Source organism: Delphinapterus leucas, chromosome 12 (genome assembly GCF_059928025.1).
Source record: "Delphinapterus leucas isolate spDelLeu-1000000601 "Yukka" chromosome 12, BTC_Dleu_Yukka2, whole genome shotgun sequence".
Taxonomy (NCBI): domain Eukaryota; kingdom Metazoa; phylum Chordata; class Mammalia; order Artiodactyla; family Monodontidae; genus Delphinapterus; species Delphinapterus leucas.
The window spans coordinates 14,245,300-14,267,625 of NC_143140.1; the positions used below are offsets into that span (position 1 = coordinate 14,245,300).

The 22,326-nt window shown below is 41.4% G+C and overlaps 1 protein-coding gene across 9 annotated transcripts in view; it reads left to right on the plus strand.

The window, feature by feature from the left end:
• The window catches only part of SMAP1 (small ArfGAP 1), a 149,005-nt gene that overhangs the window by 27,039 nt on the left and 99,640 nt on the right, over positions 1-22,326 (plus strand). For 8 of the 9 annotated variants that reach the window (XM_089921726.1, XM_022590453.3, XM_022590452.3 and 5 more), the window contains exon 2: positions 20,599-20,732. The exons of the other annotated variant lie outside the window; for it this stretch is intronic. In XM_089921726.1, the coding sequence (XP_089777852.1) occupies positions 20,599-20,732 (134 nt within the window). The remainder of the gene's footprint in view (positions 1-20,598; positions 20,733-22,326) is intronic. 9 annotated transcript variants of the gene reach the window in all.

A 22,326-nucleotide genomic window follows, 5' to 3' on the forward strand; every position in this document is an offset into this window, starting at 1 on the left:
GCTCCAGACGCGCAGGTTCAGTAGTTGTGGCTCACGGGCCTAGTTGCTCTGCGGCATGTGGGATCCTCCCAGACCAGGGCTTGAACCCGTGTCCCCTGCGTTAGCAGGCAGATTCTCAACCACTGCGCCACCAGGGAAGCCCTTGTTCAGTCTCTTCTGTAACTTCTTGGACATATGGAAGTCACAGGTGATAATAATGTCTTTGTCTACTAATCTTATTATTATGTTATTTTGGGGCCAGTTTCAATTGATGGACTTTTCTACTCTCTATAGATAGTATTTTCCTGCTTCTAGCATGCCTGGTAATGTTTTATTGGATGCTAGATATTGTGAATTTTGCTTGTTGGTTCTGGGTTTTTTTGTGTTTCTATAAATATGCTTGAGGGTTCTTTTTCTTTTGATGCAGTTATTTGGAAATAGTCTGACCCTTTCAGATCTTGCTTGTAAGCTTTGTTAGGTGAAACTAGAGCAGCGTTTACTCTAGAGTTAGTTTTCCCTGCTAATAGGCAAGATTCTTCTGAATTCCCCATCTGATGCTCCATGAGTGATGAGGTTCTCTGGGCTGGCTGCTGGGCACAGACACGATTGACTGTTCTGAGCTTTGTGAGTATTCCCTCTAGCTGTTTTGGATGGTACTTTCCCTGTCTTCTGTGGTTTCCTCATACTTACAGATCAGTAGTACTTGGTTGTGTACCTGAAGGTGACCTTTTACAGAACAGGCGTTCTCTGTGTGCCTCCCTGCTCTCCTGTACTCTGCCTTAGAGAATCTAGCCATTTGATCTCTGTGGTCCTGGCTCCATTGTAGGGAGACCACCGGGCTGCTCCTCGATTTATCTTCCCGGTGCATGGCGTGGACTTCCCCCAGGCAGGAAGTGCTTCCTCTTCCGTCTCTTCGTTCCCAGTCTCTTCAGAAATATTGTCTTATATAGTTTGTTTGGTTTTTAAGGTTTTTTAAGTCAATAGGGTAAACTCAGTGTCTGTTCCTTCATGTTGGCTAGAAACCTGGAACTCAGTATAATATTTTAGTAGAAAAGGGGCACGAAAAGAAAATTAATTTTAAAACTTCTGTTTCTTTTTACTGAAACCTTAACTTTCCCTAGACTCCCTGGAGAGAATAGTTGCATTGAATTTTCTCAGAACATTTGTTTTCATGTAATGCTTAGAGCCACTGGCACAACACAGGAGGACGTGGCAGGACTACTGATGCTGCTGCTGCCCTGCCGCCCCATTTCAGTTCCAGGCCTGCCTCTGCTGACCTGGTGAATGCAGCAGGGGCCAGCCACCAAGTCCGTCCTCCCCGTCCTCTACAGGCTGACTTTGTTTGTAGAGGAAGTCTCTTATGATAAGCTCTTCAGATATAAATTTGATGTTACTTTGCTGACTGATGTCACAGAGTTTTTTCAAGTCAAAACATTTGATTATGGTCTGCAGCATATTATTACATATTTCATGTTTCAGAGATCATCACATTCTTTTTTGTACTATTGAAAACATCTGTTTATGTAATCATAGCTTGCTATTCTCAAGCAGGTACAGAATTTGGCTTAGTCTTTGCACTGAGTCTTCACGCTAAAAATGCAAACAAGACTAGTATGTTCCACAGTGATGTTTGTTGAAGTCGTGATTTATCAGTGTTTCATTGATTTATTACTGATGCCGAAGACATGAAGTGGGCTTAATCAGCCATCTCCATTATTCATGAACGTGAAAAACAAAAAAGTAGTTGAACTTTGTAGCTAATTCAGAATATCATGTTAGCCAACAGTTTCTGCTTTCCCCATATCAAGGCTTTTTTTTTTAAAGCCATAGCTTTAATATATAAAATATATATGTCAAAAATATAAAGACGCTAATTATTTAAATTCATTTTTTCACTTAATGTTGAAAGTTGGTGTTAATTGAGCCAGCATCTGAAGAAGGTGAAGAAAAAGCAAGTTACTTTTTGTTAATGTGTAGTTAACAGATAATTGTAAACTCTGAATAATCGAGTATTCATTACGCTTTTTCTTAAGCTGTGGTTTCATTCATTTCACTGGCCTGTTCATAACTGTTCAGTGAGTCCTTGTTGCTAATAGCATAAAATCAAATTTGGGAGTCCAGACTCTTTGCAGTGTCTTCCGCCTGTATTTTCACTTATGCTCTTATCCTTCATGTTTTGTTAGAAGCTATTGACCAGAGATGCTATGTGCCTTCACTCTACATGTGTGTGTGTGGTTTTTAATCCTACTGGAATTACCTCAGGGTCTGTGTGCTTGTTATTCTCTCCGCCTGGAACCCTTTCCCCAGATATCTGCCTGTTTCCTTGCTTTGGGGCTCTGCTCAAATGCCACTTCATCAGTGTTGTGTTCCCTGACCGTTGTATTTAAAATTGCATCCCAGCTTTTTTTCTAAGCACTTGCTATTCTCCGTACCCACTTAATTTTCTTTTCTCCATAGCCCTTATCACAGTCTGAGATCCTAAACATTTTATAGCTTGTTTGTGTCTCTCTCTTGCTCCACTGGAACACGTAGCTCATGAGGGCAGGGACTTTCATGTGTTCTATTTCCCTTCTGGATCCCCACCATCTAGAAAGTTCTTGGCACATAATAAGCATTCACATTTTTGATGACGGTGAGTCAATGAATGAGTGAATGAACGATTAACCTTCTAAGTCTTCTCTGCTCATCTGACCCTCATCCGTCTCCCCTGGCCCACTTCAGGTCCCACTGCATTCCGGAAGCTGCCTTTGAATGAAACTGTGTCCTGCTGCTTCAGCTCATCCTGATCTGTTCCTCCTTTGAACTCGTGGCATTTTCATATTAGTATAAGAGAGAATTTTCTGATAGATATAATTGAGTGTGGTTCGTGTAGGCTGCAAGATGGTAACACTCTATTACTTGAAATGTTTAAGGAGTGACAGGATGGCCTTGTCAGTAAAGGGGACTAGACTTGACATGTATAGTTCCCTCTGTGCTAGGTGCTGTAATTTCAAGGGACCCTAAAAGGTGTAGATGAAGTCGCCCTGTTTGATAGTTTTGGAAACTGACGTTTAGAGGGGTCACATAATTTGTCTGTAGTTCATAGCCGTTTAAATGTCTTGGCTGTTCAGACTTGGGTCTTTCTCTGTAGAAGAGCTGTTATGCTGCCTTCATTGAGTAACTACTTCATGAACCCAAGGTCCACTACGATTGTGTGAAGTGTGGCAGTTTGGCATGTTTACCAAGGAATGAAGGCCTGAATGGGGAAGAGTGATGACGCTTGGTTAGGGAGAGAAAAAAGTTAAAAAGTTTTGGATAATGGTGTAATTAGAAACACCGAAAGGGAAACAGAGGCGCCAAACCTTACCATTCTGTTCAAATCTTGGCCTGGTGATAGATCAAGATTTTGACGGCAAAGTTGGTGGATCTTATTTTGATTTCTTTAAGAAAACATTTACTGTTGGGGTTTATTGCTTTGGTTTTTATCTTTATATGATCCAAGTGATCTTACTTAAAAATTAAAATGAAAAATCTTAACTATTAAGCCAATCTTCAGAGGGGTAATACCTAGCATGCTTAATTGGGTTATATATTAATGAAAAATTAATACTTATCAAGAGCTTACTTTGTGTCAGATACTGTGTTTCATGAAGGTTATCTCATTTGATGTTTTCCACAACCATAATTGTCAGCTTTCTATTTTCAGCACCATTTCACAGATAGGGAAGCCAAAGCTTAGGGAGGGGTCCAAACTCACACAATAAAATGGTGGAGTCAGCAGTGGCTCAAACTTTTGTCTTGGAAACACATTGAGAAAAAAACATTTCACATGGTGAGTCAGTACATACGTATGTATGACTGAAAGAACTGTTTCGTGGATAGTGACTCTTACTGTAATGTCGCACACTCTGTTCTGTTCTGTATTGTTATGTTTAACCCAGAATAGATATAACACATAATGGGGCTGTTACCTGCAGTCTGAAAAATCTCTGTTCTTCACAACTGTGCTGTGTATACTCCCTGACTTTATAAAATAGTAACTCACTTTTGGCTTCTTTACTTTGTTCTTTCATGCCTGCACCCTCTTTCTTATAACTACCAACATGTATTCTGGCAGCAGAAACAAAAAAATTAAGTCTTGTAGTACTAAAAAAAAGTATTTTTCCCAAGTGGATTTTTATTTTAAGTTAAAACTAGTGAGCTAATTCCTTGTTTTTAGTGAAGATCATGTTTACTGATAGCACGTTTTGAACTTGCCTTTCCTCACAGTTTCACGTGGACCAGGCAGACCATGTTAAACTGTTTATTTATTTATAAGTTATTTTATTTTTGGCTGTGTTGGGTCTTCGTTGCTGCGCACGGGCTTTCTCTAGTTGTGTCGAGTGGGGGCTGTTCTTTGTTGCAGTGCGCGGGCTTCTCATTGCGGTGGCTTCTCTTGTCACGGAGCACGGGCTATAGGAGTGCGGGCTTCAGTAGTTGTGGCACTTGGGCTCAGTAGTTGTGACTCGCAGGCTCTAGAGTGCAGGCTCAGTAGTTGCGGCGCACGGGCTTAGTTATTCAGCAGCATGTGGGATCTTCCCGGACCAGGGCTCGAATCCGTGTCCCCTGCATTGGTAGGCGGATTCTTAACCATTGCTCCACCAGGGAAGCCCAGGTCGTTTCTTTTTTCCGAAAAAAATAAAACAAAAATCCCCCCCCTTTAAACTATTTAATGTCAGTCCTGTTTCAGACAAATTTTAGGAGAAGAAATTAACTACCTAAGGTAGAAGGTTGCTGTGAGCTCATTTTTGAGTGTTCACACTCACTTGGCCTGTATTAATGCTTCATATTCTAGCCTCCAGAAAATGATTGATTAAAATAGCCCGTGGAACCTGTCTTGTAATCAGCATTGTAGTGACTCTTTTTGAATCTTGAAAAGTTGTGCACAAACTGTCAGATGTTATCCGTACTTGTCATGTTGTTGCATTACTGATGCCACTTTACAGAAAAATGTGAGTATGAGGTAGATCAACCATAGACAAGTAGGTCATACCAAAATGTTACTTTCAGATTTTTTAAAAAAGGATATTTTATTTATTTAGTTTTTAATTTTTTATTTTATTTAATTTTTTTTTTTTTTGCGGTACGCGGGCCTCTCACCGTTGTGGCCTCTCCCGTTGCGGAGCACAGGCTCCGGACGTGCAGGCTCAGCGGCCATGGCTCACGGGCCCAGCCGCTCCGCGGCATGTGGGATCTTCCCGGACCGGGGCACAAACCCATGTTCCCTGCATCGGCAGGCGGACTCTCAACCACTGCACCACCAGGGAAGCCCAAAAAAGGATATTTTAAAGAACATTTTATTTCCTTCCTAGTAAAATATTGTATGTTAAAATATTTAGTGTTTTAAAAAATAACCTAAAAAGGAAAACATAGGCAGAACACTCTTTGACATAAATCACGGCAGTATATGTTTTAGATCTGTCTCCTAAAAAAGTAAAGGGAATAAAAGCAAAAATAAACAATTGGGACCTAATTAGAGTTAAAAGCTTTTGCATAGCAAAGGAAACCATCGACAAAACAAAAAGACAACCTACTGAAAGGGAGAAGATATTTGCAAATGATATGACTGATAAGGGGTTAATATCCAACATATGTAAACAATTCATACAATTCCACATCAAAAAAACAAACAACCCAATTAGAAAATGGGCAGAAGAACTGAACAGACATTCTTCTAAAGAGGAAATGCAGATGGGACTTCCCTGGTGCAGTGGTTAAGAATCTGCCTGCCAACAAAGGGGACATGGGTTCGATCCTTGGTCCGGGAAGATCCCACATGCCGTAGAGCAACTAAGCCCTTGCGCTACAGCTGCTGAGCCTGCGCTCTAGAGCCCGCGAGCCACAACTGCTGAAGCCCGCGCACCCTAGAGCCCATGTGCCACAACTACTGAAGCCTGCATGCCTAGAGCCTGTGCTCCACAAGAGAAGCCACCGCAATGAGAAGCCCGTGCACTGCAATGAAGAGTAGCTCCTGCTCGCCGCAACTAGAGGAAGCCTGCGCGCAGTAACGAAGACCCAAAACAGCCAAAAATAAATAAATAAATAAATAGATTAATAATAAAAAAAAAGAAATGCAGATGGCCAGCAGACACATGAAAAGATGCTCAACATCGCTAATCAGCAGAGAAATGCAAATCAAAACCACAATGAAATATCACCTCACACCTATCAGAAAGGCCATCATCAAAAAGAACACAAATCACAAATGTTGGTGAGGATGTGGAGAAAAGGGAACCCTTGTGCACTGTTGGCGGGAATGTATTGGGTTGGCCAAAAAGTGCCTTTGGTTTTTAAGTAAAAATAAAAGACACATTTCTCATTTTCACCAAGAATTGTATTGAACAACATATTCACCCATTTTCCACTACCTTCTGTCAGTTTTCAGACAACTTCGTAATTCCATCTTCCCAAAACTTTTAAAATTTTTGAGCAAAGAACTGTTCCAGGTGCCTTTTACAGTCTTCCAGGGAATTGAAATTTTTCCATTAAGAGAATTTTGTAAAGACTGAAATAAATGGAAGTCCAAAGGTGCAATGTCTGGTGACTACGGCGGATGAATCAGACTTCCCAGCCAAGCTGTAACAGTTTTTGCCTGGTCATCAAAGAAACTTGGAGTCTTGCATTATCCTGACGGAAGATTATGCGTTTTCTGTTGAGTAATTCTGGATGCTTTTTGTCTAGTGCTGCTTTCAGTTGGTCTGATTGGGAGCAGTACTCGTTGGAATTAATCATTTGGTTTTCTGAAAGGAGTTCATAATAGGGGACTCCCTTCCAGTTCCACCATATACACAACATCACCTTCTTTGAATGAAGACTGGCCTTTGATGTCGTTGGTGGTGGTTCATTTCCCTTGCCCCACGATCTCTTCCGTTCCACATTGTTGTACAGTATCCACTTTTCATCACCTGTCACAGTTTGTTTTAAAAATGGAACGTTTTCATTACGTTTAAGTAGAGAATTGGACACAGATATACGGTCATGAAGGTTTTTTTCGCTTAACTTACGTGGAACCCAAACATCAAAGCGATTAATATACCCAAGCTGGTGCAAATGATTTTCAGTGCTTGATTTGGATATTTTGAGTATGTCAGCTATCTCCCGCGTGGTATAACGTTCCTTGTTCTCAGTTAATGTCTCCATTTGATTGCTGTCAACTTCAACTGGTCTACCCAACCGTGAAGCATCGTCCAGCGAGAAATCTCCAGCATAAAACTTTGCAGGCCACATTTTTTTTTTTTTTTTTTTTTGCGGTACGCGGACCTCTCACTGTCGTGGCATCTCCCGCTACGGAGCACAGGCTCCGGACGCGCAGGCTCAGCGGCCATGGCTCACAGGCCTAGCCGCTCCGTGGCATGTGGGATCCTCCTGGACCGGGGCACGAACCCGTGTCCCCTGCATCGGCAGGCGGACTCTCAACCACTGCACCACCAGGGAAGCCCCCGCAGGCCACTTTTGACACGTTCAGTCATCACAGCACCTTTTCCATACACTGCACAAATTTTTTTGTGTGTTTTGGTTGAATTTTTACCTTTCTTGAAATAATAAAGCATAATATGCTGAAAATGTTGCTTTTTTTCTTCCATCTTTAATATTAAAATGGTTCCACAATAATTCACCAATTTTGATAAGTCTTTTTAAATGCACGCTGATATGAAAGCTGTCTCATACAATCTAACAAAATTGTTTTGAATGACGTTAAAGACAACTAAGTGCTACTAGAGCCATCTTATGGAAAAAAATGAACAAAACTTTCGGCCAGCCCAATAAGTTGGTGCAGCCATAGTGGAAAACAGTACGGAGGCTTCTCAAAAAACTAAAAATAGAACTACCATATGACCTGGCAATTCCACCCTTGGGTATGTATCTAAAAAAACCAAAAACACTAATTTGAAAGGATGCATGCCCCCCAGTGTTCATAGCAGCATTATTTACCTTTGCCAAGATGTGGAAGCAACCTGAGTGTCCATTGACAGATGAATGGATAAAGAAGGTGTGGTACATATATACAATGGAATATTACTCAGCCATAGAAAAGAATGAAATAGCGCCATTTGCAGCAACATGGATGGACTTGGAGGGTATTACGCTTAGTGAAGTAAGTCAGACAAAGACAAATACTTATATGTGGAATCTAAGAAATACAACAAAGTAGTGAATAAAACAAAAAAGAACGAAGACTCACAGATATAGAGAACAAATTGGTGTTTACCAGTGGGGAGAGGGAAAGGGGGGAGGGGCAAGATAGGGGGAGGGGGAGGTACAAACTATTGGGTGTAAGATGGGCTACAAGGATGTAGTGTACAACATGGGGATTATAGCCAATATTTTGTAATAACTGTAAATGGAGTGCAACCTTTAAAAATTGTATAGAAATAATTTTTTAAAAACGTGAACTACACATTCTGTTGAGTATGTTTGCTGGAAGAAGCTGTTTGGCACTTTAAAATAACTGCTGTTGAAATAGTATTAATGGAACTACTGTTTAAACTTATGGGTTTAATTATGAAACCGTTTTAACACGATCTGTGTCCGTGTCTTCCTGGCTGACGCTTCTGTGTATCTGCCAGACCTTACGTCCTGAGATCACACTGTAACGTCTTCTCAACTTCAGCCTACTGGTTCCCCTACTGGCTGCCATTCTTCCTTTTTTGGTAAATTAAAGAAAAAGTAGTAAAAGGAATGTATGATATTTCATTCCCACATTTAAAGACACGTATAAAGTTGTTTTTTTTTTTTTAAGCAGCCTTACTGAGATGATAATTTACATGCTTTAAAATTCACTTCTTTTAAGTGTATACTTCAGTGATTTTTCATGTATTAGCAGAGTTTTGTAACTGGCACCGCTAGCACATTTAGCACATTCCTGTCATTCCAGAAAGATCCCTCATGCTTACCCGCAGGCTCGCGCCCCCCCACCCCTACCTCCACACTGGTTCTTTTGCAGGTTAGTGGTTTAGCTGTTTACATGTGGAAAACATGTCTTATGGGCTGTTGCTGGCTCTCTTGGTCGTCCTTAAGCAGACCTGGCCCGAAACTTAGCTGACTGTGAGCCGTGAAAGGCAGTCAGTGCTCCTGGGTGAGGAATGAAGCGCCTCGTGGCAGCGAAACAGAAAGGCCTTCGTCCTCGTCTCAGCCTTGGTTCTGGCCGCGTTTTGGTGTAGGTGGCTCCGCTTCAGGACCCCTTTACTGCTTGGTGTGTCTCCCTTTCCCTAGAAACCCAGCCACCACTCATAGGGTGCTGCCGTGTGGATTACCTTTCCCGTCCCAGGTGATTTTGCCCTCCTCCCCTCTGTTCCCCTTGGTCAAAATTCTCTATCCTTGGCAATTTCCTTCTCCAACAAATAAAACCAGACCAAATACAGTTCTTACTGCGTCTAATCTTGGGTATTATGAGGAAAGAATTAAATGAACTTATAATAAGGTGGGAAGAATTGATACTTCTACAGAGATAAAGCGATTATTTGCATCTTTAAATCTGTATTACTAGCTTCAACAATAAGTGACTTGGCATTTCAAACCAGTCATCCAGTGGAAGGGAATTTCGTTTGGAAGGATGGAATTATCATAGTAGGAGATGCAGGGTATTCACAAGTGCAGTTTGGCATCTGCCCATGGCATGCTCTTAGCTCTCTCTCCCACTTTATAGCATTTTTCCTTTGTTTTGGCCCAAAACTTCTCAGTCCTGAAAATGGTGTGGTAACATTATCTACCTCATATGTTTATTAGGATTAAATCAGGCAGGGTTCCTAGAAATACAATGAATAATGTCTTGCATGTTCAGTAAGATGTTAGTTTCCTCTAAAAATACTTACCTGCATGTTTTGGCAGCAGTAACTCCGGTGGTACAAGGTCTTAGGTATCATTTGTAAGCTAGAGACTGCCTACGGGTTTATACCAGACGTTGTGCTGGGTACAGAGCATGCAAAGATCAATAAAATGAAGTCTCTGTGCTCAAAGAGATCACTGTGTCACAGAAAAGACAGCTAAAACAGTTAACTGTAAATCACTGTGATAAATGTTATGTAAAAAGTTTTAGGGGAATTGGAGAAGGCTTTATGGAAGGATTAAGTCTTGACAGGAAGTTACGTTAGCAGTTAGTGATATGTTCTTTGTTCCTCATAAAAAATTCAAAGAAGCTTTTCTGTTTGCTGGTCTGTCCTGGTAATCAGAAACTTGAGAAGTTTCTTCTCAGAAGAGCATACGATTTCATCTTATTTCTCAAATGGTATGAGATCTATAAGGAAAGTATAATGAATTCTCAGTAAAATTCCTGTTCTTTTTTTTTAGATATATAGTATGTTTTTACATTATTTAGATATATAATGGTTTCTCATTCAGGAAACCTCAGTCTTTCTACTTTCTGTGCTTTAAAACTGTCTTTAATCTCTATCTGAAAGCTAGTAGTCACTTGTACTATACAAATTTTAGGTGCATATATATATCACAACCTAAAAAAAAATCAAATCAGTATTTAAATAAAGAAACTTAGCAGAAATCAGGTGCTGTGGTATTGTATTTTTTGGCTGCAGCATTACAGCACAGCTGAAGCTCTTGAAGGTGGGAGGGCCACTGTGCATTTTACGTAGAATGCACCTTGTCCTTATACCTTGTCCAGACCTTACCTGCTGTAACTGGACTTACGTTTTAGTGACCACCTGAATTGCCACTGTCTCTGCAAAGCCTGTACTAATATCCCCGCCCGACATTCATCTTTTCCTCTCGTGTTTCCACATCCTTTGCACTTACACTGTAACCACTGAATGACTTATTAGAGTGCAAGCTCCCTGAAGGCAGGATCTGTGTTTTGTTTCCTTCATTTAATACTTTGGTGAAACTAGACACTTAGTACATATTTGGTGATTTAAATTGAGTCTAGAAAACTAAGGTTTGATGAAAATGTGCTTTATTATTCGTAAACACCTCTTCTTACAATTTTGGCTCTGAAGTAAGGAATAAATCTCTGGTACGTTCTTATGACTGCTGCCAACATGCAAATATACTGCACATTGAATTAGGTAGATTACAGGCTTAGCTGTTGTAACAAAAAGACCCCCAAATACTGTGGCTTCAACAGGATAGAAGTTTGTTTCTTCACATTAGTCTGGAGATGAGCTAGTAGTTCTGTCCTCTTCACCATGAGGCTTGCATATCTGGATCCAAGGTAGCAGGTTGTTCACTTCTTACCATCTTCTCAGCTCATGGGAAAGGGGAAGAGGCAAGGGGAACAGGCCCAGTATGGATAATGTCAGCACACATCATTTCAGCTCACATTCCACTGGCCAGGACTTGGTCATGGGACCACACTTTGCTGCAGGGGGAGCTGAGAAATGGAGTCTCTGTCTGGGCAGCCATGTCTGTAGTTAAAACTTGGGGGCTTTTTTTTTTTTTAATTAAAAGGAAGAATGGCAAAAGGATATTAAAAAGAACAGTTTGTGCCTCATAGGTTTTGCCTGTGCTTCCATTTTTAAATAAACAGATGGATTGCTTCAGGTATTAAAGAACTTGTGTATTTGACCAAGTCATCAGACTTGGCAGATTTTTTACTGCGCTGCCTGCTGCTTTATCTGGACCTTACGCTAGGTGATGCAGGCCATAGAGAGCCTTCCTGGTGAGAACTTTACCATTTACTCTAGTAGACATGACCAAGTACAAGTGAAGAAACAGCAGGTACTTGCTGTGTATTGTGTGAGAGAAGCTGTCATGGGCTATAGACATTTATAGGAAGGGGAAATGGAGGTATGGAGTCATACGGAAAGGCTTTTTGGAGAATATGGGACTCTGGTTAGGCCTTGAAGATGAGATAGGATTTGTGTGGTCACAAGCAGAACATCCTAGGCAAGGGAAATGGTGTGCAGGAAAGTTTTAAGACTGGATAACTGAGTTGTATTCTAGGGAAAGCAATGAGTCTTCTGATTTCTGACTAACCAGTTGGCTCCCCGAGTGTGTAATTTGGAGTAGTGCAAAATAAAGTTGATTTATGAAGGATCAAGATTATAGATGTGGTAAAGGTTTGGAGTTGGACACTGAAATGGAGAAAGAGTTTAATTGGGTAATGGGATTCAGATAGGTAAATTCCTGCCCCCCTCCACCTGGTAATAGAATTCAGAATGAATGAATTCAGTCCCTCTTTCCCTGCCTACTCTCCATGAGGTCACGTATGCCTTCTCAGTTAACACATCCACACATTCTGTCCGGGCTTCCCTGGTGGCACAGTGGTTGAGAATCTGCCTGCTAATGCAGAGGACACGGGTTCGAGCCCTGGTCTGGGAGGATTCCACATGCCGTGGAGCAGGTGGGCCCGTGAGCCACAACTGCTGAGCCTGCGCGTCTGGAGCCTGTGCTCCGCAACAAGAGAGGCCCCCATAGTGAGAGGCCCGCACACCGCGATGAAGAGTGGCCCCCACTTGCCACAACTAGTGAAAGCCCTCGTACAGAAAGGAAGACCCACATGTTCTGTCCTAGCCCCATTCTTCTGGACTTCTCTGAAATTTTTGACACTTTGACCATCTTTTTTAAAAATTTTAACTCGGGCCTTCTCTGGTTTTGCACTGCTCTTCATTTTCTCCATAAGACTTAGCATTCTTCTTTTTTTGCGCTTTTTGTTCTTGGGACTGCAGGTGTCCTCTTGAAGGCAGTGCTTTACACCTCCAGTTTGAGCTTTAGTCTTCTGTTCCTGATTGCTTGCTGGACATTTTCATCTCGATGCGTCACTGTTATTTAAAGCACTCAACAGATTTCCTGCAAAGCTTTGTGACTCTGCAAGGACCTGTATGCTTTAGATCCCTTTATGCTTTAAAGCAGAACTTGCAGGCATCTGGGTCTGTGCCTTCTGCCTGTCACTGTGTCACTAAGTCTTGTCAGTTCTTCCTGGTGATTCTCACGTTCGTTCATTTCCATTCTTACTGTTGCCACGTTTATCAGTCTTTGAACAGGGTGTGTGTGGATTGTGAGTGGTCCTTGAGGATTCACTGATGATGAATATGAATCAAGGTGCCATACATCAGTGAGGCCAGATAGTACCTTCTGTTCTGTTACTGGAGCTTTGCTTTCGTGTGGTTGAGATTATCAGCTGACTCGTATGTGTTGAGTTGGTGCTAGCTTATCTGTGTTGTGTTTAGTGAGATGGTGATATGGATAATTTAATATTACCCAATATTTGAATTCTCAGTAAACTTTTGACTTCTTTTCCTCAGCAGATTTGATTCTTAGTTTGTTAAAATAAATCTTCACAGCTTAAGTCACACACTCAATAAGAATAATGAAAGCAGATCAGGAAGTATGCAGAGTGCTTGAGATGAAGACTTTGTCAAGCATAATCTAGAGTCGGAGGGTGAGGTCCGCATCGTGGCAGCATGAGACACCCCCTTTGTCTTCCCCTCTCCGTCTACAACCAGTAAAACGCCTATAACTCAACATAGGTCCACCGCCTAGCACCCCAGATGCGGGGGGTTCCACACATCTGTCCATGTAAAGGCGAGTGGACTGGAACACACAGAGGGGGCTGAACTGGGGAACAGCTGAGGCAGTGCTTGCAAGTCCGGACCCATAGCCGTGGCGGCTGAGCCTGCAGCCCCAGAGAACCCAGTAGAAGCAGAGAAGGCCGTGCACACGCCTGGCCACTCGGCTGCAGCAGCGCCCACGGTCACGGGGAGCCGGGCAGCAGTGGAGGGGGATTGCGGCCCTGGTCCTCCAGTCATGGTGGCGCCCCTGACTCGGCGGCCTGTGCATACCTGACAGCCCCATGGCCCTGGCTGCCCCCTAAACCCTCCCCTGGGGCAGCAGAGCTTGCAAGCCAGGAGACCCTGGACGAGGTGGGGATGCCGCCATCCCAGTGCCGTAGGTGGCAGCCCAGTACAGCAGCACCGGGAGCGTCAGGGCACCAGCGACCCTGGAGTCATGAGCAGCGTCACGGAGGGCACCAGGGACACCTCTGATGGGCGTGGTGGAGGGTGGAAAGTGCAGAGCCTCCTATGTGATCAGAGGCAGCGCAGGTAAGAGAAACCAAACACTGGGGCGCTAGCGCCACCTTCTGGAAAACAAAAGAAAGGCCTCTAATTACCAACCAGTTGAATCATTAGAATCAAGTTGGAGAAAAGCTTAAAGAAGAGAGGTGTTCACTACTTCAGATGCACTGGCAGAGGAACACCTCATCAGGTGACATGAAAAACCACGGTAACACGGCATCACAAAAAGAAAACGACTGATCTCCAGAAACCAAACTTAAAGTCGTGGAATATTGCAGTCTGACTGATAGAGAATTCAGAATAGCTGTCATGAAGAAACTCAACAAGCTATAAGAAAAGTCAGAAAGGCAGTTCAGTGAGCTCAGGAATAAAATTAATGAACAGAAGGATTACTTTACCGCAGAGAGTGAAACGCTAAAAAAAGAACCAAACAGAAATTCTGGAGCTGAAGAGCTCAATAAAGGAGATGAAGAACACATTAGAAGGGACTGGAAACAGAGCAGAGCAGATGGAAGAGAGAATTAGCAAACTCGAAGACAGAGAGATAGAAATGATACAGCTGGAAGAGGACAGAGAAATAAGATCTAAACAAAATGAAGAAGTTCTGAGAGTACTGTCCGAGTCGTTCAGGAAGGGCAATGTTAGGGTGATGGGTGTCCCAGAGGGAGAGGAGCGGGGGAGGGGAGCAGAGAGCTTATTTAAAGAAATAATAGCTGTGGGGCTTCCCTGGTGGTCTGGTGGCTAAGACTCCGCGCTCCCAGTGCAGGGGACCCAGGTTCGATCCCTGGTCAGGGAACTAGATCCCACACGCCACAACTAAGAGCCCATGTGCTGCAACTAAGAGTTCGCATGCCGCAACTAAAAGATCCTGCATGCTGCAACGAAAATCCCATGTGCTGCAACTGGCGCAGCCAAATAAATAAATAAATATTTTTTTTTAAAAGAAATAATAGCCGAGAACGTCCCAAACCTGGGGAGGGAACTGGATATACAAGCCCAGAAAGCTAACAGAACCCTAATTGTCTCAATGCAAAAAGACCTTTTCCAAGACACATTATATTAAAACTATCAAAAGTCAGTGACAAAGAAAGAATTTTAAAGCAGCCAGGGAAGAAGGATGGTCACCTGTAAAGGAACCCCCATTAGGCTACCAGCAGATTTCTCAGCAGAAACTCTACAGGCCAAGAGAGGGGAGTCATATTTGAGAACACCAAAAGAGAAGAACTGTCAGCCAAGAATACTGTGCCAAGTAAAGTTACCCTTCGGATATGAAGGGGAAATAAAGGCTCTCCCAGACAAACAGAAGCTGAGGGAGTTCATCACCACCAGACATGCCTTACAAGACATGTTGGAAGGAGCTCGTCTACCTGAAACGAAAAGGCAAAAGTACACAAACTTTGAGTAAGGTGGTAAATAGAATCAGAAAATTGTGACTCTGTATCACAATAGGTTGTTAAACATTTAATTACAGCATAAAGGCTAAAGGAAAAGAAAGCAGTGAAAATAACTATAGCTACTTCAATTTGGTTAACAAAATCATAACACAAAAAGGGATAATTTGAGGTAACAAACAACATAAAATGGGAAGAGGAAAAGGACAGAAACCACACAGGCAAATGAAGATAGATGCTGTCAGCAGAAAATGGACTATTTTATCTATGAGACATTTTATACAAAAAGTAATCTGGAATCTTGCTATTCTAAATGTGGTCTGTGGTGGCAGCATGGGCATCTTGGGTTGCTTGTCAGGATTGCAGAGTCTCAGGCCCCGTCCAGGGCTACCAGATTAGAATCCGCATTTTCATCACATCCCCAGGGATGTGCACGCGCTGGGAGACACCGATCTAGAACTGACCGTGCAGTTCTTTTCTTTTTCTTAGTGGGAGACTTAGCTTCTAAAATAGTTAAACCCTCCAGCTGTTTATCTATTTGTGTTTTTCTGTATTTGTCTTTTTGTTCACCTTAGATTTTTAGGTGAACTTCAGAGGAGACTGTTGTAAGTCTTGTGAATGATGGAGAGTAGCTGGGGGAGGTAGCTGGGGGAGGCAGCTGGAGCTGCAGGGTCATCGAAGTCACCTGGAGGAGGCAGCGTGTGGCCGAGTGAGCCTGGCCTGCCGCGGCCTGGAGAGAACATTCGGAGCGGAGGGGCAACACGTGCAGAGGCAGGAAGGCAGGAAAGGGCATGTGTGAGTGGGAGTGCTGTGGTGAACTTGCAAGAGGACAGCGGGCCTTTCCACGGGTTCTGGGCCTGTCCCTTTGTTGCTGTGTGAGGTGTTCCGCTGTGCTGCCTCCACTGTCAGCTCCTGAAAGTTTCCCGTTACTCTAATGCCCTGCCCTTCAGCTCTCCCAGACTCCCCTACCATCCTCACCTTGTTTTAGCCTTTGCCAAGATGTGTTTTGGTATATTCTGTGCCAGGGGCCTCCTAGACAGCCTTTAAACTTCATTTCAAGCTCTCTGTGAGACCTGCACGCCTTCCAGCAGACTTGTCTCCGTAGCTGGGGTCCTCCTTGCCCCTTACGTATATCTTACATTGTGCTAAAATTGATCACAAACGTAACGTTCAACCATGTTGATGTGTGCAGCCTATTCATTTTCACTGTTGTGTAATATTCCATGTATGGAGATAATCATAGTGTTGAACATTTCTAAGGTATTGTCAATCTTTTTAGAAATCATGCTGCTATAAATATTCTGGTTACATGGCTTCTTGAGTATATATATATATGAGTTTTTTTTTATAACTTTATTTATTTTTGGCTGTGTTGGGTCTTTGTTGCTGCGCACGGGCTTTCTGTAGTTGTGGCGAGCGGGGGCTACTCTTCAATGCGCTGCATGGGCTTCTCATTGCGGTGGCTTCCCATGTTGCGGAGCATAGGCTCTAGGTGCGTGAGTTTCAATAGTTGCAGCACGCGGGCTCAGTAGCAGCACGCGGGCCTCAGAGCAGGAGGGCTTCAGTAGTTGTGGCGCGTGGGCTCAGTAGTTGTGGTGCACAGACTCAGTAGTTGTGGCTCGCAGGCTCAGTAGTGTGGCTCGCGGGCTCTAGAGTTGTGGCGCACGGGCTTAGTTGCTCCGTGACATGTGGGATCTTCCTGGACCAGGGCTGAAACCCGTGTTCCCTGCATTGGCAGGCAGATTCTTAACTGCTGTGCCACCAGGGAGGTCCCGAATATATGTATGAGTTTGTTTGTAGTGTTTTCAGTCTTATTTGACTGTGATCCAGAGAAACAACACTTTATAACGTGACCTGATTTCTGTGTATATATATATATATATATATATATATATATATATATATATGTCAACTGATTTTTTTAAAAAAGTTTAACAAAGTTATATTTACCCTTTGTGTGATGCACTCATATCTTTTTTCCTTCTAAAAGTGAATACTTGTTGAGATTAAATTAATGAATTATGACCTGCTGTTTAAAATATTGCTGTAGGGTGTGTTGTGTATGTGTGAATGTATATGTGTACATAGATGTGTCATATCATGACTATAAATTGATAAACATATATGTATGTGTGTCAGCACGTGTGTGTGTGTGTGTGTGTGAGAGAGAGAGAGAGAGAGAGAACAGATTGTCTGGTGGAAGGGTTTATTCATCTAGAACTTGATTACATTTTACCACATTGTTTTTTTAAATGGTTATACCTGTTTATATTGGTGTGGCCTCCCGAGTCTGGGAACTTAGCTTTTTATCGTGTGTCCATGGTCTTTTAAAGCATTTACTTGGCACAGAATTGGTAAGTACTCATTGAGTAGTTTGGTGAAAGAAAATGAGGATTTCATACCTGTAACTGCATGACTACCATGTTAAGCAACTACTGTTTTATCAAGCCAGCTTTTTAGTTAAGCTCACAAGGCTAATTTTATAGAGTGGATAACCCATTTGTAATTTCGGTTAGGCTTTTAAAAGTCTATTTTTAGGGGTTCTTGACTATATTGTTCAGTTATGATAGTTATGTTCCAAAGAAAGATACATTGACAAAATTACATTATTATTTCAATTGCTAAAAAGTGATTGGGGCTAAAGTTTCCCGTAAGTGATAACAAGTTTTTTTTCCCTTGCAGGAATCAATAACATGGTTTTCATAGCCTTAAATTCGTATGACCTAAACATCATCTAACATTTAATTATATCTAGCTTTTGCTCAATAGTAATATAGCCATTTAAAAATTTTTGCTAGCATTATTCTTGTGCAAGGTTTTTTTACATTAAAGTCCCTTTCTTTTGTTGTTATAAAAATGCACCACTGTATTGGGTGCTACAGCTTTTTACCTGCATGGACAGTCATATCCCATTATGCAAGTTCATTCAGCCATAGCGTTCACATCAGGAAAATCGTGCTGTATAGAAAAGTCTCCATTTGTATTTGGCTGAGGTTGTAGCAGATTATTCTGAGGGGAATCATTCTATTTTAATAACAATGAAGCCCCACTTGGAGTGTGTTGAAAATCTTTGTTTTCTCCTCATGCTCTGGACCCACTGCCTGAGAGGGAAAGTTAAGATACAGTTGTTTTACAGACCAATGTAGGAACTTCTCTAGAGAAAGAAAGGTATTGTATTTTGATTATCGAAATTTCTTAACATGACAGTAACTTGCACTTAAGTAGTGCTTTAAAACTTTAAAAATGTTTTCCATACGTGTCTCACCTAAGTACTGAGGGCAGCCATTCTAACTCCATCTAACAGATGGGAACCTGGTAGCTCAGTTTGTTACTAGTCCAGGGTAATTTATGCAGCTCAGAGGTGGCTGAGTACATGGGCCGTGCTGGTCTGTTGACCGCTAACTCATTTTGACACTCTCGACAGTCAAGCATATTTAAATAGAGCGTGTCCCAGATGTTTGTCAGCTTATAGGTGTCACTTCTCAAATTTAAAAGCAGGATATTGTGGCATAAATTGTATATGCTTAACCTCCCTCCTAAGGAATTTTGGGGGAATGTGTTTAGTTTTACTGGGTTGAAATTATTGGCCTCAGTGGTATTTTGTAGATTCACTCTCACCTTTAGGTAAAAAGTATGTACTTAAACAGAAACCTGAATTTTTAAAAAAGCTTGGTTTTTTTGTTTTTGTTTTTTAATGTATTTATTTATTTATGGCTGTGTTGGGTCTTCGTTTCTGTGCATGGGCTTTCTCTAGTTGTGGCAAGCGGGGGCCACTCTTCATTGCGGTGCGCAGGCCTCTCACTATCGCGGCCTCTGTTGTTGCGGAGCACAGGCTTCAGACGCGCAGGCTCAGTAATTGTGGCTCACAGGCCCAGTTGCTCCGTGGCATGTGGGATCTTCCCAGACCAGGGCTCGAACACGTGTCCCCTGCATTGGCAGGCAGATTCTGAACCACTGTGCCACCAGGGAAGCCCAAAAAAAGCTTGCTTTTTATTGATACCTCTTACTGTATTTTTTTTCATAATCAAGTGATTTATAGAAATCTGTTATATATAAGCTTCTGAATATTTGATATAATTTCCAGATAGTACTTTTATTTTCCATTTTACTTTAATTGTATAAGCAATATGTGAAGATAATCATAAGAGCATTTAAAATTATCAAGAAATAATACATTCAAAGATATGAAGAATAGTACAGCTGAGGCTTGTATTCTTGTATACTTAGGTGAGTTTCCCTACAGTGTTTTTCAGAGTTTTTTGACCATGACCCAAAGAGCTAACATTTTATAACACACCTTAGTTCATCTATAAATTTTCTTAATCTCAGGGTTCTAGCTGAGATTTATTCATGTTGATACAAGGCTTCTTGAGGCAGTCCTTGCTGTTTCTCATCCTACAATTGGTATTAATGGATTAAAAAAATCCCCCCCCCCAGTGTGTTGATTGCAAAATGGAAGTTGTTGTAGTTTTCAAGGGCATTTCCTCCTAATTACCAGTGAGGGTTTTTATGTGTTTATTGGCCGTACATTTCTTCTGAATTACTCATTTGTATCTTTTTGTCCATTTTTCTGTTTAGGTTGGTTGTCTGTTTCCTACTAATTTCTGTTGCATTTTTAAAAACCGCTTTGATTTTTACTTGTTGGTAATCTTTTAAGCAATACCCTACACATTTAATAAAGGACTTTTTACTGTGGGATATTACTACTCCTGGTTCAAATATGGTGAGTGAGTAAACTGTTCACATAAAGTAGTTTTAAATTCTTAGATTTGGGGGAAGCTGCTAGGAAAAGAAAATTAGTAAACTCATTAAGGTTCTTGAAGGTTGATTTATAACCTTTCAGCATAGCCAAGACACACATCTTCTTAGCAAGCTGCAGCTGTGCCATTTGAAAATTTGAACGTGTGAATTCTGTAACCCTCCATTAATTACGATTGTATAAAGAACCAGAATGCTTCTTATATGCTGTTATATTTTATTTTATTTATTTTTTGTGTTTTTTTTTGCGGTACGCGGGCCTCTCACTGTTGTGGCCTCTCCCGTTGCGGAGCACAGGCTCTGGACGTGCAGGCTCAGAGGCCATGGCTCACGGGCCCAGCCGCTCTCTGGCGTGTGGGATCTTCCTGGACTGGGGCACGAACCCACGTCCCCTGCATCGGCAGGCGGACTTCCAACCACTGCGCCACCAGGGAAGCCTCATTTTATTTTTTAATACTAGCTTTTCTCTGTTTCTTCTCTGTAATTAGGTCCTCGATGGGCTTCCTGGAATATTGGTGTGTTTATTTGCATCAGATGTGCTGGCATCCATAGGAATCTTGGGGTTCATATATCCAGGGTCAAGTCAGTCAACCTAGACCAATGGACACCGGAACAGATCCAGGTAAACATCTCCCTACCGAGAAATTATTGAAAATATTTAAAATGGATTTATAATCTTTAATCCTTCTTGCACCTAAGGATTAACATTGAAAAGTAGTATATTGAAATATGGATATGCCACATACAAAATTCGAGTGTTATCTGAATTGTCAGTTCACAGATGTGTATTTTTTCTTGGTTCTATAGTAAAGTCAGTTTTTAATCTATTTTTACGTAAAATGTTGATTTTGAAGTATTTAAAAAATAAATTTATTTTCCTTGTGCTGATGAAATTTGCAGGTATAATTCCACAGTCTGTTTTGCTTTGCTGTCAGTAGAGGGCGCCTGGGTAAAGACAAAGAACAGACCACCTCTTCCTGAGCGCTAACTGGAAGGCCTTCCCTTCTGTGCAGGGGTGGGTGTTCTCCATAGGCAGATAGGGCTGAGGGGTCGGAAGACAGCCCAGTTAGCAAATGTTCTCGTGACTGATTTGGGCTTGTTTCGAGCGGTTTAGCTTTTTAGAGAGAAATTTGTAATTTTAAGGGCTTGCCCTTTTTCCAGTGTGACAGTATTAAATCCTCAAAATCATACTTGCTAGTTCTTAAGGTTAATTGCTAATGTAAAAATGATTATTTCTAGTTCACAGTGAAATTACATAACTTTTTTATTTTATAGTTTTTATAGTTCACAGTGAAATTACATAACTTTTTCTTACGACCTTTTCAAATTACTTTTAGTCAGCATGAAGCCTAAATATACAGATATATGTAGTTGAACTTCAGTGATACACACACAAATCTCACAATCATAAAAGAACAAAAATAACACAAAAATTGGCATGGGTGGGGTGGGGTGGGGTGAGGGTGGAAAGAATAGAATAGAATGCTGGGAGGGTGTGGTCATTAAAAAACAATACATAGACTTGGTTAAAGAAAGTAAAATTTCTATACTGAAGACATATTTATGCCAAAGTAAGTTCCAGATGTAGCAAAGATTTAAATATTAAAAAAAATTAAACCTCAGAAATACTCAAAGGAAAAAAAATAGAATAGAGATTTTTCAGGCCATAAAGTCAAGCATAATTTACTTAGTCTTAGACTAGTTTTTGAACATTTTGCTGGCTAGAGCATAAAAGGAAATATGGAGCTTTGTGTATTTTCGAGATCCTTGAGGAGAAATTTTACTTGTTAATCAAGGAAGCAGAGCTTTTTGAACATTTTATATGAGGCAGTGTTCTTAGTAACATCTCTGTAGTAACTGTGGTGACAGATTTCATGACATTGTTTAAGTTGTTTTTAAGAAAACATGTAGCTTGAAAATGTAGCTTGGTGTTTGTAATGGATTATGGAGGTATAAAACATTCAAGACCCAGTGTATTGCCTTTTTAATGGTTCATTTCAGACTAAGGAGAAAACGTGAAATCCCTGGACAATTAAATTCTTCAGAAATATTATTTTTCTCAATTAGGCTGCTGAAAGGAGTTGAGTAGCAGGTTATTTGAAGTAGGCAGTTGTTCTTTTTTAATAGTTTAGAGCATAACTTCCCAAACAGAGGGCTGTAGTTCACTGGTTTTCTGTGGGATTGGTTATAGGTACAAAGCAAGATCCTATATTATT